Genomic DNA, 16,037 nt, shown 5'->3' on the forward strand with positions numbered 1-16,037 from the left:
ACTCTGTATCTGGTTGTATTCAATCTATTTTCGATCAATTATAGAAGTGACATATAATTTAGAAAAACTGACGCATTAGTACCATTTATAATAATGAAATATACATGGGTTTGGTCTATTTTGTTTAGTTTTCATTCCATGCCGACAATTCCAGCTTTCATTTTCCGGAGCAAACAAGAGGGACTTTTGCAAGCGGAGAGAACGTGTTTCAGGGACTGTATCCCCCGTGTGTCATCACTTCTACCTCGAGAACAAGCTGAGACGTGGCATCCCGGACGCGTCCAGTAGCTGCACACGTCCGGTCTCTCTTTATGGGCTAGTCACCAGTCACCGGCTCCCGCCGGCCAGCCCACTCATGCCTGCACACGTAGCGCCTCCGACGATCCTATCCCCTCGCCGCAAACGGCTTATAAATGGCGCCTCGTGCTGCACCTGCTTCCACAACCACGAGCTGCAGACTAACTGAGGAAGTGAGGAAGACAACATACCAGATTTCTGAGATAATCAAGATCAACACCTGTGCAAGATGGAGCACGGCCAGGCGACTAACCGCGTCGACGAGTACGGCAACCCGGTGGCCGGGCATGGCGTCGGCACCGGCATGGGGGCGCACGGCGGCGTGGGCACCGGCGCGGCCGCTGGTGGGCATTTCCAGCCCACGAGAGAGGAGCACAAGGCCGGAGGGATCCTGCAGCGGTCCGGCAGCTCTAGTAGCTCCAGCTCGGTGCGTATACGTATACTTCTTGCTTCTTGCTAGCACTAGTTGTAATTTGCATTTTTCCCGTTTACATTTAAATTAAACGAATCAATGGCTGAATTTTCTCGTTGGTCGTGATAGTCTGAGGATGATGGCATGGGCGGGAGGAGGAAGAAGGGCATCAAGGATAAGATAAAGGAGAAGCTTCCGGGTGGCCACGGCGACCAGCAGCAGACCGCTGGCACCTACGGGCAGCAGGGTCACACCGGAATGACCGGCACCGGGGCGCATGGTACAGCAGCCACTGGCGGCACCCACGGGCAGCAGGGACACACCGGAGTGACCGGCACGGGGACGCACGCCACCGACGGCACTGGCGAAAAGAAGGGCATCATGGACAAGATCAAGGAGAAGCTGCCCGGACAGCACTGAGCCCGGCCCGCGGCCGCTGCTTGTGAAAGTTTGAGGTGCCGGTCTGGCGACCGTACCTTTGCAGAATAATAAAGTGAGCTAGCTCACTCGTAATATCTGAGTTCTGAGTTTGGTGGACTTGAATTTGGGTTGCTTGTATGTACCCGGGACGTTTTGTACTCTGTACTTCGATGTGTGAATTTTCTTTTGGTTGTACCGTGTATGTATGTATGTATGGGAATATATATCATGGTATAATACAATATATTTTGCCCTTTTACATGAGCTTTCTGTGTTATTGCATTTTCCTAAATTTTGTCAGACATATTGTACATTGCATTGGAAAATGTTTTAAGAAAGTTTGGAGCATTCTAGGCAATTTTTGAAAATTTTGGAAGTATCGAAAAATAAGGCACACCAAAACTACACATACAAATCTTGAATTTACCAACTCAGAGGATGTCGCATGCGCTGTGGATCGTTAATGAACGGCACTGTCGGAGATCAAGAAAACAGAGTACATAGCGACCAAAGAAAAATCCCCACCGCCGAAAGTTTTCTTCTATGCTCGAGCTCACATGCACAACGATGAATAGTAAAATATAAATAATTTTTTAAAAAAAATTCTGAGATTTTTTATACACACTGATAAATGTTTTACCTACATGCAAAATTTCATAATGGAATGATATTTTTGGAGCTCGGGGCAATAAAAACAAAATCAATGCTCCAAAACTAGTCTTTTGGAGCATTTGATATATTTTTGCCCGGGCCTCCATGAAAGTGATTTTAGACTAGCCACAATGAAGAGTAACATACAATAGTAACATACACATATCCTTAGACTATATTACTATCTTTATAGTGGGTAGTAACATAAGTGTGGTAACATGCAAAGCTTCATTTATTATGTTATAGACTCATATTGCATTGGGACATGTGATGTTACAGTAACTAGCTAAGTTACTACTACTACCTCTTTCCTCATTAACTCATTGCCACATAAGCAAATTTGTTGAGTTGGACTCGATGTTACTACTGAAGTTACTCCCACTATGGGTAGTCTTATTACAAAAGTTTGCATGCATGAAAAACAGTTATCAGTGTCTATTAAAAAAGAACAGAATTGTTTGATTTTTTACTGTTCATACGGATGCATATAAGCTCGGGATTAGAAGCTTCATGTCCACCCACCACTTAATTCATTCATACATAAAGTTGTTTTCTTAAATACACAAAAATGTGCGTACTTTATATTAAAGGAGAGAAAAGGGTAAAGAGCCCTTCATAATGAGTTTACATAGTTCTTACATACACTCAACTTCACGCCCATTCCATGTCTAAGTAAATCTATCGCTAACTCCTCGCGTCACTACCAACCGTTAGAGCTTACTAGGAAACTACCCATGTATTCTTTGATAATGTCCGTCGTCTTCCATGATCAACACACAACCTCTTTTCTATGAATTATGCTTTTCAAAGACGGTGTGGCACCGTCGAATACGATCGCATTGCGATGGTTCCATTCAGGAACAACAAACGGTCCAGTAATTCCTAAATTAAGAGTGTGCATCCCCATAATTTCATCCACTATGCAACTCAACAAAAAGCTCGTCTCACTGCACCTCCACCATGCAACGTGCGCCACTGTCCACCCTATGCCTCAGAAGCGGCAGTGCTCCAACGCCCCTTCAGATACCCTAGCAGTGCCATGATCTCCTTTCTCCAAACCTGATGAACTCTTGCTAATTTGTCGATGTCACAAAAGCCTGCAGAACAAAGATGACTAACTTATACGAGCAAAGTCGCCCCGAATGGGCCATCCAATGGACCGACCCAATAGACCGCCCTACCGATGTCTGGGTTGCGCAAGACAGGTCCAAAGCCAGACCAGGCCGACCCATTTCCATATTTACTGAACAGGGGTATGATTTTCAATCCATGCATATTTTCGTGGACAGGCAATGAACATCCATGAGGCGTAAATATGAATTTGATATTACTCGACCATGTATACCTAACCCATTACCACTCCAATGAAAAACACTAGCTGCAAAAAAAAAATCAATCTCCTCACCCCTCTGTTGCAGCCATCGCTCTAGTGTCGTGAGGCGGAGGGGGATCCATTCCTTTCTTGGTGGTGCTTGGTGTGGTATTGCTAAGGAGCCCGAGAGATGTTATCCCTGTTGTTCTTCATGGACAACGAGTGGGTTATGTGTGCCTAAATCGATGGGGCTCCATGTGCATTGGTGACTTCAACAACCTCTTACTTCCAGCTTTTGCGATGACGATGGCAGGGTGACACAGCTTAACCCCCCCCCCCCCCCCCCCCTCTCCCGCCGATATGCTTAGTGTAGTTGCCAATCTCTGTCGTACGTGGCGGTCTGCTATTGCGACGACTCAATGAGATTTGTTCCTCTATAGGTCATTACTAGTATTACAGTGGTTCAATTTCTCAATGTTGTTCGTTGTCGTTGTGACTATGGTGATGCAACAACGACAAATTCAGCCACGGCTTTGGCAAGAATTTTGAGGCATGTAGTCATAGTCCATGTCGTTACCCAATATCTAGCTGCTCCGATCTTGTATAGATTGATCCAATGTAAATTTAATTTAATTTCTGAAAAAACTGACGCGTTAGTACCATCCTTTAATAATGAAAATATGTTTGGCCTATTTTCTTTCTTTTTTATTCCATGCCGACACTTCCAGCTTTTATTTTCGGAGGCAAACATGGCAGACTTTTGCTAGAGGAAAGAACGTGTTTCAGGGACTGTATCCCCCGTGTGTTGTCGCTTCTACCTCGAGAACAAGCTGAGACGTGGCAATCCGGACGCGTCCAGTAGCTGCACACGCCTGCACTTCTCCACACGTCTGGCTTCTCTTTATGGGCGAGTCACTAATCACCGGCTCCCGCCGACCAGCCCACTCATGCCCGCACACGTAGCGCCCCCGACTATCCTATCCCATCGTTAAAGTCGCTTATAAATTGCGCCTGGTGCTGCACCTGCTTCCACAACCACAAGTTGCAGCCAAGTGAGCAAGACAACACACCATATTTCTGAGATAATCAAGATCAGCACCTGTGCAAGATGGAGTACCAGGGACATCAGCAGCACGGTCAGGCGACTAACCGCGTCGACGAGTACGGTAACCCGGTTGCCGGACATGGCGTCGGCACCGGCGCGGCCGCTGGTGGGCATTTCCAGCCCTCGAGGGAGGAGCACAAGGCCGGCGGGATCCTGCAGCGCTCCGGCAGCTCTAGTAGCTCCAGCTCGGTGCGTGTACATATACTTTCTAATTAACACTACTTTTGCATAGTTGCATGCGTGAAGATTATGCATGAAGAAGCATCAATGACTGACTTTTCTTCGTTCGTCGTGGTAGTCTGAGGATGATGGCATGGGCGGGAGGAGGAAGAAGGGCATCAAGGATAAGATCAAGGAGAAGCTCCCTGGTGGCCACGGCGACCAGCAGCAGACCACTGACAACACCTACGGACAGCAAGGTCATACGGCAGGGATGGCCGGCACTGGCGGCACCTACGGCCAGCCGGGACACACCGGAATGGCCGGCACTGGGACGCATGGCACCGACGGCACCGGCGAGAAGAAGGGCATCATGGACAAGATCAAGGAGAAGCTGCCCGGACAGCACTGAGCCCGGCCCACGGCCTCTACTTGTGAAAGTTTGAGGTGCCGGTCTGGGACACCTCTGCAGAATAATAAGATGGAGATACAATAAAACTTCCTGAATAATGTGAGTTTTAGCTCACTTGTAATGTCTGAGTTCCGAGTTTTGTGGACTTAAATATGGGTTTCTTGTATGTACCGGGACGTTTCCTCCTCTGTACTTTGATGTGTGAATTTTCTTTTGGTTGAACTGTGTATGTATTGTATGCATATCATGGTATAATAAAATATATTTTGCTCTTTTACTTATGATTCTAAGTTTTCCCTTGTGGCATTACAGTGCATTTGAAAATGTTTTAGGAGAACTTGAAACATTCTAGGTAATGTTTTGAAATTTTAGAAGCATTCAGAAAATAGGGTGCACCAAACATACACATAATCATCTTGGTTTTCTGAGCAATGTGCATGAAAATTGAATGATTTTTTTAAACAACTGCTTCCTCGTCTATTTCTGTTAAAGAAACGGTCAAAAAACTACTTCTCGTTGTCATTTTTTATTAAAAAAATTCCATAGTTAAACATCTACTTTCCCGTCAATTCCAATTAAGAAACAGTGACAATTTTACACAACAAGAATACAAAGAAAAAATTAGAGCAAAACAAACTACTCCCTTGAATAAGGCCGTGAATTTTTCTAACTTCTCCGAGCAACAGCCCGGCTATAGATGCTCTTAGCAAGTTATGGTTTCCCTTCCACTCCTCCAAACCTCGGCATAGCAATGTAATTATTATTTTCTATGACAAGCATTACGATGGAAATATTTAGTGTTTCCCACCGTCTTCTTTTTAATCTTTTTCTTTGATCCCGTGTCTTCATTTGAATAGTACTTCTTCCGTTTCTTTTTAGGTTGCATATAAGATTTGGTTAAAGTCAAAATTTGTCAACTTCAACTAAGTTTATGGAAAATATCAAGATTCACAATATGAAATCAATGTTGTTAGATGCATTATAAAATTAATTTTCATACCATATAGCTTTAGTATTGTAGATGTTGATATTTTTCTAACAAAGTTGATCAAATTTACAAAGTTTGACTTTGATCAAATCTTAAATGCAGGCTAAAAAGAAACGAAGAGAGTATCTCTGAGTTTTATTTTCTCCGGCATAGAGGGGGTTATTCAGAGAAGGCTCAATGGAATCGGGATGAAATAGGTCAAAACTTTTGAATAAAATAAATCAAGGCACCGGGCTCGAAGTCTTGAACATGCCTAGGATCGTACTGGCCAGCTCCAGAGTCCAAAAGATGGACTGGCAACCGGGGAGATTTCCCTGTTGCCCAGTTGGGCACCGGCTCGAACATGCCTACAGTAGCTAGCTAGGATTTATGTCACGCGGCGACAGAGAGGCTGGGACGATGGCTCTCAGCACAGTCGCCTAGTAGTATCCTAGCCTACCCACGACGTTGCGCGGGCCAGCCAGCCCCGACGCCGACGACACACACAGCACATCACATGCGACGCCCAGCCAGTTCGTTTTCAGGGTTTTCAGGGTCTCTTCTCAACTTTCGGTGGGTGTCGCGTGGCGCCTTACTGACACGACGGCGGTGGCAAAGCTTGGCGTCAAACCGTTTCTGCAACGGCAACGTGCCGGGATCAACGGATGGTCAGCCTGACGTGCGTTGCCGTGGACGGTTTGACGCGGCCGTTGTCGGGCGAAAATTTGCCACCGTCGTCGTGTCAGTAAGAAAGGCGCCACGCGACAGCCACCGAAAGTTCGAAGTTGAGAGCCCCTGCATACGTACGATCCGGCTGGGTGTGTGTCCTGCCGGCGTCGGCGCGGCTGGCCCGCGCAGCCTCGTGGGTACGATAGTACAGTACGCGACTGTGCTGAGACTGAGAGCCATCGTCCCAACCCCCGTCGAGCGTGACATAAATCCTAGCTAGCCGTGTTCGAGCCGGTGCGCAACCGGGCAACAGGGCAAGCTCACCACTAAGCACCGTGATATGTCGGTCAATCGCTTTGTACTCCGGAGCTGGCCAGTGCTCCACATCGCATTTGAAGTACGCCATGCATGCATGCTCGCAGCAACATGAAACGTCAAGTACAGTACAACGTCCCAACCCACGTCGTCGCGTGACGTACTGATCCTAGGCATCTTGGAGATTTCGAGCCCGGCGGATCTGTCAGTCCATCTCTTGGACTTTGGGTGGTGCGGCTCAGTTCGAGGGAAAGTATTCGAAGCTTGGTTCTGTTTGGGGAAAACAAAAAAGATACCTTTGGGCAGCTGTTTAGTCTCTCGAAGTTCCCTCCTCGCCTAGCAAAACAACCGGAAAATGTTTGAAAATAATAATGAGCATACAGCGTACAAAAAATCGTGTCCTTCTTTAACCTCCCAAATTATATTGGAGGAGATAAAACATGTTTTGTTTGATATGAACTACTGTGAACCTGCAAGTGTAGATGGTTTGCTTACAAAAAGTTGATCTAGAATTCCGAGAGGAAAAAAAACGAGATTTGGAGGTATTATTTTGATACTTCACTCACGTGTGGTTTAATCATTAAGAGTGCAATCGTACCTAAAGTTTAGGATGCCACATTTTTTCAGAAGTTTAGGCCTATTTTGTCTCCTGAATTTAAGTTACAAAATACTTACAAAGATAATATCCTCATTGCTCAGGGTCAAGGTGAGGTGGTTTCGCCAAGCCACTGGGTGGAAAGGAAATATTCATTCTATATGAACATAGTTGTTCTTATACGGGCTTCTGTGATTAGCATACCTTTGTGCATGGTGTCTTCCCTAGAAGCTCAAAAGGGGGTTATAAAAAATGGAGCACCACGGATCTTCGATGCTTTGGTTTAAATGTAACAAAAAATATTGGTTAATTACCCGATCGCTTGTTATGCCTCAAGGTTGTTGTGGTTGGAAATTATGGATTTGACAACCATGAATCATAGCTTTTTGTGTAAGTGACTTGGGAAACTCAAGTTTGGCAAACTCTACTGACTAAGAAATTTCTTCAAAAACAATTTCTATCCAATAAAAAAAACTAGAGGATTACACTTTTCATAGGTTTTGATGAATGTGAACCACAATTTTTAGAGTTACATTGAGAGAGTAGTTGCCAATGGAGCTAACCCAATTCTAGGCAGATTGTTAGTCTAATGAAAGTCTATTAGCAAAACAATTTTGTAGTTTGTACATCATATCTTTCACAAATCTAGTGACAATACCAAAATATAAAGATGAAGGTTGGAGATATATCATATTCGAAAGGACCTTGTAGTTAGATATAGCAGAACCCACTAGTAGAAAAACGGTCAAATGTGAAGCACATTAGTGCCGGTTTGAATTTGAACCGGCACTAATGAATTCAACGGCTAGCCGGGCTGCTACCATTAGTACCGGTTCGTAGCCAATCTTTAGCACCGGTTCGTGCCACGAACCGATACTAAAGAGAGTGGCACTACTAGGGAAAACCTTATACCCAGAATGTTACCAGTAGCGCTTGTTAAAATGAGGCGCTACTGCTACTTAGCAGTAGCGCGTTTGCTAGAACGGTGCTACTGTTACCCGCTTAGTAGTACCGCGGCAGGAACAGAACATGCTACTACTATAATTGCCACACCGTTCCCGACGTGCTAGGTATAGTAGTAGCGCCCTTCTACGAACAACGCTACTACTATGGATTTTAGCAGCAGCGCGTTTTGCCTCCCCACGCTACTGTTAAAACTATTTTCACCTAACCCCCGCACGGCCTGATTTCCTCTCCTCTGCTTCCTCCCCCAATTCTCCTCTAATATTCCTCGTCGCCTCCGCCTCGCCGCCGTCTCCCCCGACCCCGCCTCGCCGCCGTCTCCCTCGACCCGCCTCGCCGCCGTCCCCCCCGACCCCGCCTCGCCGCCGTCTCCCCCGACCCTGCCTCGTCGCGCCTCGGTGCCGCCGTCTCCCCCGACCCCATCTCTCTCCCCGCCCTCTGTAAGCACTCCCCCCTTCCGATCCCTCTTCTCTGCTTAGTATGAACCCTAGCTATTTAGTGCTAGTTAGTATGAACCCTAGGCTATTTTTAGTGCTAGTTAGTTAATTACTTATATGGTAATTAGGGCAGTAGTTCCTAGGTACTAATTAGTTAGTAAGAGCTAGGTACTAATTAGGTATTAGTTTATTTTTATTTATAGTAAGTTTATTTTTAGTAAGAAATAATTGAATTAATAGAACTCGTTAGTAAGAACTTGTTGCTATTTTTTTAGTTAAAGCAATTTTTCCCGCATCGACGTCGACGATGTCTATCCCGCATCCTCCTCGTCGAGTCGGCGGAGGACGACACCTGCTTGACCAGACGAGCCATGTCCGGGACTGGGCTCCGCCGGGGTGGTACTGGGAGGCGCTACCTACTGGCAGGCGCAGGTTGGTGAGGAGCCAGCCAGTCGTTGACCTGAACCTTCTTTGGTGGCGGTCGCGTGGGCCAGTGATGGTCCAGAGGCTCGAGGACCCCACGGAGGTGGTGCGTCACCGTGTCAGTGAGGAGGACGCGCACGTTCGTCGCCACTTGTTTGCGTTGGAGCACAGGTTGTCCAATACCTGGCAGGTTCTTCAGGGATCTCACTGGAGCTATGATCCCGTGATGGTTCCTTCTCTGTGGGTGTCCACCGCCCGCGCCGATACCCGTCGTGTGCTAGGGTTTTAGTTGTATTAGTGATGTTATATGTATGACACTATTCGGGATGTATTAGTGATAATATTCGACGATGTACGGACACATGAGATGATTTACTTTTGCTTATTCAATGCATGCTAATTTGAGTCCTATAAGATATTTTGAAATGTATATCTTGTGTTGCTCAAATAGGATATGTGCTTGCCCAAGTGGCCGGTCAAGTTTGCAGGTTACACCTCTGAGTGGCCTATGTTTTGCCGGAGTGTTGATTCATTTCTGTTCTGGCAAATTTCAGGCGCTCGATATGTCCTATTTTAGCAAAGGTCACGCCGGATTTTTCCGTGAATTTTGGCATGACTTGTGGTAGAATATGTAGGAAATATCGAGTGCCCCGGATTTGTGTGTTGAGTATCCTGGTAGTTGTCTTCGATCGATTTTCAATTAATGTTTTAACTATGAACATAGGAAATGTTTGACGACGAAAAGGATTTCGGTATTTGCAAATACTGCGAAGACGAGCGCGGCCTGTGCGACGGAATCTTCCTAGACGATGATAGGCGCTTCAACATCAAGCTGGACAAGAACTTCGAAGTGGATACAATAAGTCACAACGACAAGTCTTTTTTCGTAATTAAGCATGACATTTGCTTCATTTGCTTCAACTTATAATTTAAGCATGACATTAAGCATGACAAGTCTTTTTTTTACTATTCTACTAGCGTATCCCCTGCCATGCAAGAGTTTTTGTATTGGATAAGATAGGTTTCGGTCGTACTATAGAGGAAAAGAAATTTTACTTGAAGACCGAGCATGGTTATATTTTCAACGTAAAATTATATAATTCAGACGACTACACCTATTTTGGATGCAAAACATGGCGATCACTATGCAAGACTTATGCATTTGAGCTTGATATGGTTATCACCTTTCATATTCATCTGGAAGATGATATTGAAGGTAATACCGACATCTGGGTCGATGTGCAGACGCCTCCAGTTATACCATTATGTAAGTTTCTCAACCATATTTATGTCTTTGATATTGTTTATTCAAAAATAGTTGACAACTAATTTGTATTGTCAGCTTATTTCGGTGCAAGAAAACATGTCTAGCGCTTGGTAGACATGACCTACTACTGTCCCGGGGCTGAACTAAACCGCGAGGAGCTAAGTCATTATGTTTCATTGCTTGAGGATCTTGATACTGTCAAGACAAATTTTCTTCCTGCACTTAGAAATGTTAGTACTGAAAACGTGCAACCAATAGTGTTCGTAATGAACTACGCTCACATCTATTTAGGAAGGATGGTAAGGTTTTTACTATTTGTCCTCAGTGCATCTTTTCCATACACCATTTTTGAAGCTAAACTTCATTGCTAAGTATGTTACCATACGATGTTCTTCAACAGGGACTCTCGATGAATGTTGTGCCTTATGGGATCGAGACTAAAGGTACCATGAGTATTATTAGCTTACGGCCAAGATATCCTACATATTACTTTAGTGCATTCAAGATTAGCGACGGATGCTTAATAGTGCAAGACTGAACCAAATATGTGATGGGGGAATGCAGAGAAGTACTAGGGGGCAGCAAACAGATGCGCTACCCCCGATTAGGAGACAGGTTCATCTGCATGCTCCAACTTGATCAAGGAGGAGAGCTACACATGTTTTATGTTATTTTACCTAAGAGAGAGCAGCAGGAGTGATTAGCTAGCTAGAAATGAGTTTGAGGATGATGATGTGCTACACTATTACTATGATGATAAAATAGCTAGTGTTGGTGGTAATGACTATGATGATTATTATTAGCTAGTGTTAGTGGTGATTAAATAAATACTGTTTGTGGTAATGACTATGATGATGATTAAATAGCTTGTGCTGGCAGATTAGATTCAAGTGGAGGCAACATGTGGTGCACATCAAAAGTACTACTAGTCCAAACTAGATCAAGTATGGATTAGTAGTATACTTTTGACATGCACCACATATTGCCTCCACTTGAACCTAATCCACCTTCATTTGACACACTGTTATGGACATAATGATGTAAACCTCATAACTGGTATTGTACCAATATTTGTACGATGGCGCATAAATACACTAAAAATAAAAAAAATAAAAAAAGAATAGTAGTAGCGATGGAGAGAAAACACGCTGCCAGTAGTTACATTAGCAGTAGCGTGGGAGTGAACAAACGCTGCAACTATTTGTCCTAGCAGTAGCGCGTGCGGGCACGCGTTACTGCTAAGTAATAGCTGTAGTGCCTTATTCCTAGCGCGCCTACCCGCGCTAGTAGTGAGCACAAAACCAGCGCTACTGCTAGGGTTTTCCCTAGTAGTGGGTGGCATGATGTTGTCAGTCTGGGGCCCCTCCAACACCTTTAGTACCGGTTCATGTCACGAATCGCTACTAAAGGTCATCCTACATAAACCCTTCGTCCACCCGAGCTCGCTCTCTTCTTCCCCTTTCCCCTCTCCTCTCTGTTCTTCCCCTCTTCCTCTGGAGCTCATTACACATTTTGCCCAAAATTTGTCAAGATTTGAAGGACCACATCCATTCAAATGATCACAAAGGTTAGCAACTTTGTCGTTTGATCTCTCATTGCTAGATTAGCTCTTGCAATGCTTTATATAGTGATTAATTTGTGAGTTTAGTAATTTGGGAGGAATTATATGTGCTAGTATTTGATTTATATGCAATTTGAGGTCAAAAATAACACTTAGTTTGCATATGTAGGTGTGGTTTACTTAGTGCCTTCTAAATCTCCGTCGTAACCACAGTCGATAGCCCGCACCGTCCCGTCGCCGGCATCACCTTGTGGTGAGCCTCTTGTTCATGAATGTTTTATATAAAAAATTGATGTTTGTGTGATTTGGATATATAGTTACTCGTATAATTATCTTACCCGTACGTTGTTTGTTATACATAGTGCCATGGTTTTGATATCCGTCCCCGTCGGCCCTCGTCCTTGTTATGATTCAGATGTGGTATATTCTCTTTTAAAACTATTTGTTGCATTTCGTGTTTATGACAAATTATGCCCATCAAGTTGACATAGATATTTGTATGTAGGAGGTATGTGAACTGGAAATTCCAACCGACCCTATTGTCGAGAGGTTAAATTTAGTTGAAAGAGAAAACGAGGATTTGAAAGAAAAATTGAAAAGAATTGAGGGGGAGAAGATGGAATTGGAGTTGCATGTTGCCGATGTCGTCGATGATCACAAGATCAAGATGGAGAAAATGCGCTTGAAGATTAGAAAGATTAGAAAATATGCCATTCATAGTGAGGCTTGGTATCATTATGCTGTTGGGTCAATTGTTACCTTAGTTGCGATCTTGATCGCATTTGTTGTTGCATTTAAATGCTTTAGCTAGAGAGTTATTTGTTTGTTGTATTTAAGTGTTGTATGAACTTTATATATGTATGAACTTTTTGTATAAACTTGTATTAATTTGGTCTTTTCAGTGTTGTGTGATGAAGATGAGCCGACAATGGATGTATGATGACCGATGCTCTCCTGAGTTCATTAATGGCGTGCAAACTTTTCTGCTTGCGGCTGAGGCAAACAAGCGGGCGGATGGTTTTATGCCTTGTCCATGTGCTGGCTGTAAGAATGATTACAATTAGTCTAAGTCAAGAACCATTCACGTCCACCTGTTTGAGTCCGGTTTCATGCTCCACTATAATGTTTGGACCAAGCATGGAGAAAGAGGGGTTATGTTGGAAGACAATGAAGAAGAAGAGGACGATGACAGCTATCCTGGCCATGGGTTCCCTGAATACGATGATACAACAATGGGGGAAGAAGCTGAGCTGGCAATGCGGGAAGAAGCTGAAGAAGAGGCATCAAATGAGCCCGCTGATGATCTAGGTCGGGCCATTGCCGATGCAAAGAGAAACAGCGCAAGTGATTTGGAGAAGAAGAAGTTGCAGCGCATGTCAGAGGATCACAAGAAATTGTTGTACCCGAATTGCGAAGCTGACAAGAAAAAGTTGGGCACCACATTGGAATTACTGCAATGGAAGGCAGAGAATGGTGTATCTGAAAAGGGATTTGGAAAGTTGCTGGTAATGATAAAGAATATGCTTCCAAAGGACAACGAATTGCCCGAGAGTACGTTCGAAGCAAAGAAGGCTGTCTGCCCTCTAGGGTTAGAGGTGCAGAAGATACATGCATGCCCTAATGACTGCATCCTCTACCGTGGTGATCAGTACGAGGATTTGAACGATTGCCCGGTATGCGGTGCATTGCGCTATAAGATCAGGCACGATGACCCTGGTGATGTCGAGGGCGAGCGCCCTAGGAAGAAGATTCCTGCCAAGGTGATGTGGTATGCTCCTATAATACCACGGTTGAAACTTTTGTTCCAAAACAAAGAGCATGCCAAGGCGATGCGATGGCACAGAGAAGACCGTAAGAAAGACGGAAAGTTGAGAGTATCCGCTGACGGGTCACACTGGAGAAAAATCGAGAGAAAGTACAGGAAGAAGTTTGTAGGTGACACAAGGAACGTATGGTTTGGTCTAAGCACAGATGGCATTAATCCTTTTGGGGAGCAGAGCAGCAACCATAGCACCTGGCCTGTGACTCTATGTTTGTATAACCTTCCTCCTTGGTTGTGCATGAAGCGGAAGTTCATTATGATGCCAGGGCTCATCCAAGGCCCTAAGCAACCCGACAACGACATTGATGTGTACCTAAGGCCATTAGTTGAAGAACTCTTAGAGCTGTGGAATGGAACAGATGTACGTGCGTGGGATGAGCACATGGGGGAAGAATTTTACCTAAAGGCATTACTGTTCGTGACCATCAATAATTGGCCTACTCTCAATAACCTTTCAAGACAGACAAACAAGGGATACCTCGCATGCACGCACTGTTTGGATGATACCGACAATATATATTTGGATAATTGTAGGAAGAATGTGTACCTGGGACATCGTCGATTTCTTCCGAGCAGGCATCCTGTAAGAAAGAAAGGCAAGCATTTCAAAGGTGAGGCGGATCACCGGACGAAGCCTCGCTGAGGGAGTCCTGGATTAGGGGGTCTCTGGACAGCCGGATTATATTCTTTGGCCAAACTGTTAGACTATGAAGATGCAAGATTGAAGACTTCGTCTCATGTCCGGATGGGACTCTACTTGGCGTGGAAGGCAAGCTAGGCAATACGGATATGCATATCTCCTCCTTTGTAACCGACCTCGTGTAACCCTAGCCCTCTCCGGTGTCTATATAAACCGGAGGGTTTTAGTCCGTAGGACAACATACAATCATACCATAGGCTAGCTTCTAGGGTTTAGCCTCTCTGATCTCGTGGTAGATCTACTCTTGTACTACCCATATCATTAATATTAATCAAGCAGGACGTAGGGTTTTACCTCCATCAAGAGGGCCCGAACCTGGGTAAAACTTCGTGTCCCATGCCTCCTGTTACCATCCGCCTAGACGCACAGTTCGGGACCTCCTACCCGAGATCCGCCGGTTTTGACACTGACATTGCTGCTTTTATTGAGAGTTCCTCTGTGTCATCGCCGTTAGGCTGGATGGCTCCTTCCATCATCGTTAGCGATGCAGTCCAGGGTGAGACTTTTCTCCCCGGACAGATTTTTGTATTCGGCGGCTTTGCACTGCGGGCCAATTCGCTTGGCCATCTGGAGCAGATTGAAAGCTACGCCCTGACCATCAGGTCAGGTTTGGAAGCTTAAGCTACACGGACGATATACGTGGAGACTTGATCTTCGGCGGATTCGAGCCTCTGCCTTGTGCGTCACACGGTCATGATGAGTACGATTTAGCTCTACCATCTGACAGTGTTCAGGAGATTGCACCGGCAGCCGCTTCGACCCTCAATTTGGAGCCAGTTGCGCTGTCCATGGACGGGTGGATGGACCCCGCCACGGAGGCCTTACCCCCATCGGCGATCGAGCCGAACATCGACCTTACTCTACACAAGAGCCGCGCTGACAAACTGCCGGATCTCTCTCCGGCCACGGACTCCGAACCGCTTGTGCCCGTTCCCAACGAATCCAATTGGGCGCCGATCATGGAGTTTACCTCCGCAGATATTTTTCAGCACCCGCCCCTTGGCGACATACTGAACTCATTAAGGTCTCTCTCCTTGTCAGGAGAATCCTGGCCGAACTATGTCCGGCAGGATTGGGATGCGGATGGCGTCAAAATTCACCGCCCACCCACCACCCACTTAGTAGCCACTGTCGATGACCTAACCGACATGCTCGACTTCGACTCCGAAGACATCGACGGTATGGACACCGATGCAGGAGACGAACAAGAACCACTGCCCACAGGGCACTGGACGCCCACTTCATCACATGACGTATACATGGTGGACACACCAAAAGAAAACAACCACGAGGAACAGCAGGACGCAATGAAGGGTTGTCCCCTCGAGAAGCAGTCAAAGCGGCGGCATAAGCACCGCTCCAAATCCCGCCTCGGCAGAAACAACGATCATACAGACCTAGCGTTAGAGCAGGGTGAACCATCGCCGGACCACGGCAACACGGAGAATCCTACCGAACAACCCGATTCTGTCAAAGATAATAGTCCGGATGACATCACATCGGACAGATATCCGGAGCAACAGAATGCCCGTCAAAGGCACGTTGCCACC

General features: G+C 45.5%; 2 protein-coding genes across 2 annotated transcripts; both read left to right on the forward strand.

The window, feature by feature from the left end:
• The first annotated feature begins 414 nt into the window (after positions 1 to 414).
• On the forward strand, positions 415 to 1,388 carry LOC147966330 (dehydrin DHN3). Its single transcript, XM_087528815.1, has 2 exons — positions 415 to 724; positions 839 to 1,388. The coding sequence occupies exons 1-2, from the start codon at positions 527 to 529 to the stop codon at positions 1,127 to 1,129; spliced, it is 489 nt and encodes a 162-aa protein (XP_087384941.1). The 5' UTR covers positions 415 to 526; the 3' UTR covers positions 1,130 to 1,388.
• A 2,726-nt stretch (positions 1,389 to 4,114) lies between these two features.
• On the forward strand, positions 4,115 to 5,045 carry LOC125531294 (dehydrin DHN3). The gene is made up of 2 exons (XM_048695707.2): positions 4,115 to 4,386; positions 4,496 to 5,045. Exons 1-2 carry the CDS (start codon positions 4,201 to 4,203, stop codon positions 4,766 to 4,768), a joined length of 459 nt encoding a protein of 152 aa, XP_048551664.1. The 5' UTR covers positions 4,115 to 4,200; the 3' UTR covers positions 4,769 to 5,045.
• The last annotated feature ends 10,992 nt before the right edge of the window (positions 5,046 to 16,037 follow it).

The sequence above is a fragment of the Triticum urartu genome, chromosome 6A (assembly GCF_056163025.1).
Source record: "Triticum urartu cultivar PI428250 chromosome 6A, HENAU_Tu73, whole genome shotgun sequence".
In the NCBI taxonomy this organism is placed as follows: Eukaryota; Viridiplantae; Streptophyta; class Magnoliopsida; order Poales; family Poaceae; genus Triticum; species Triticum urartu.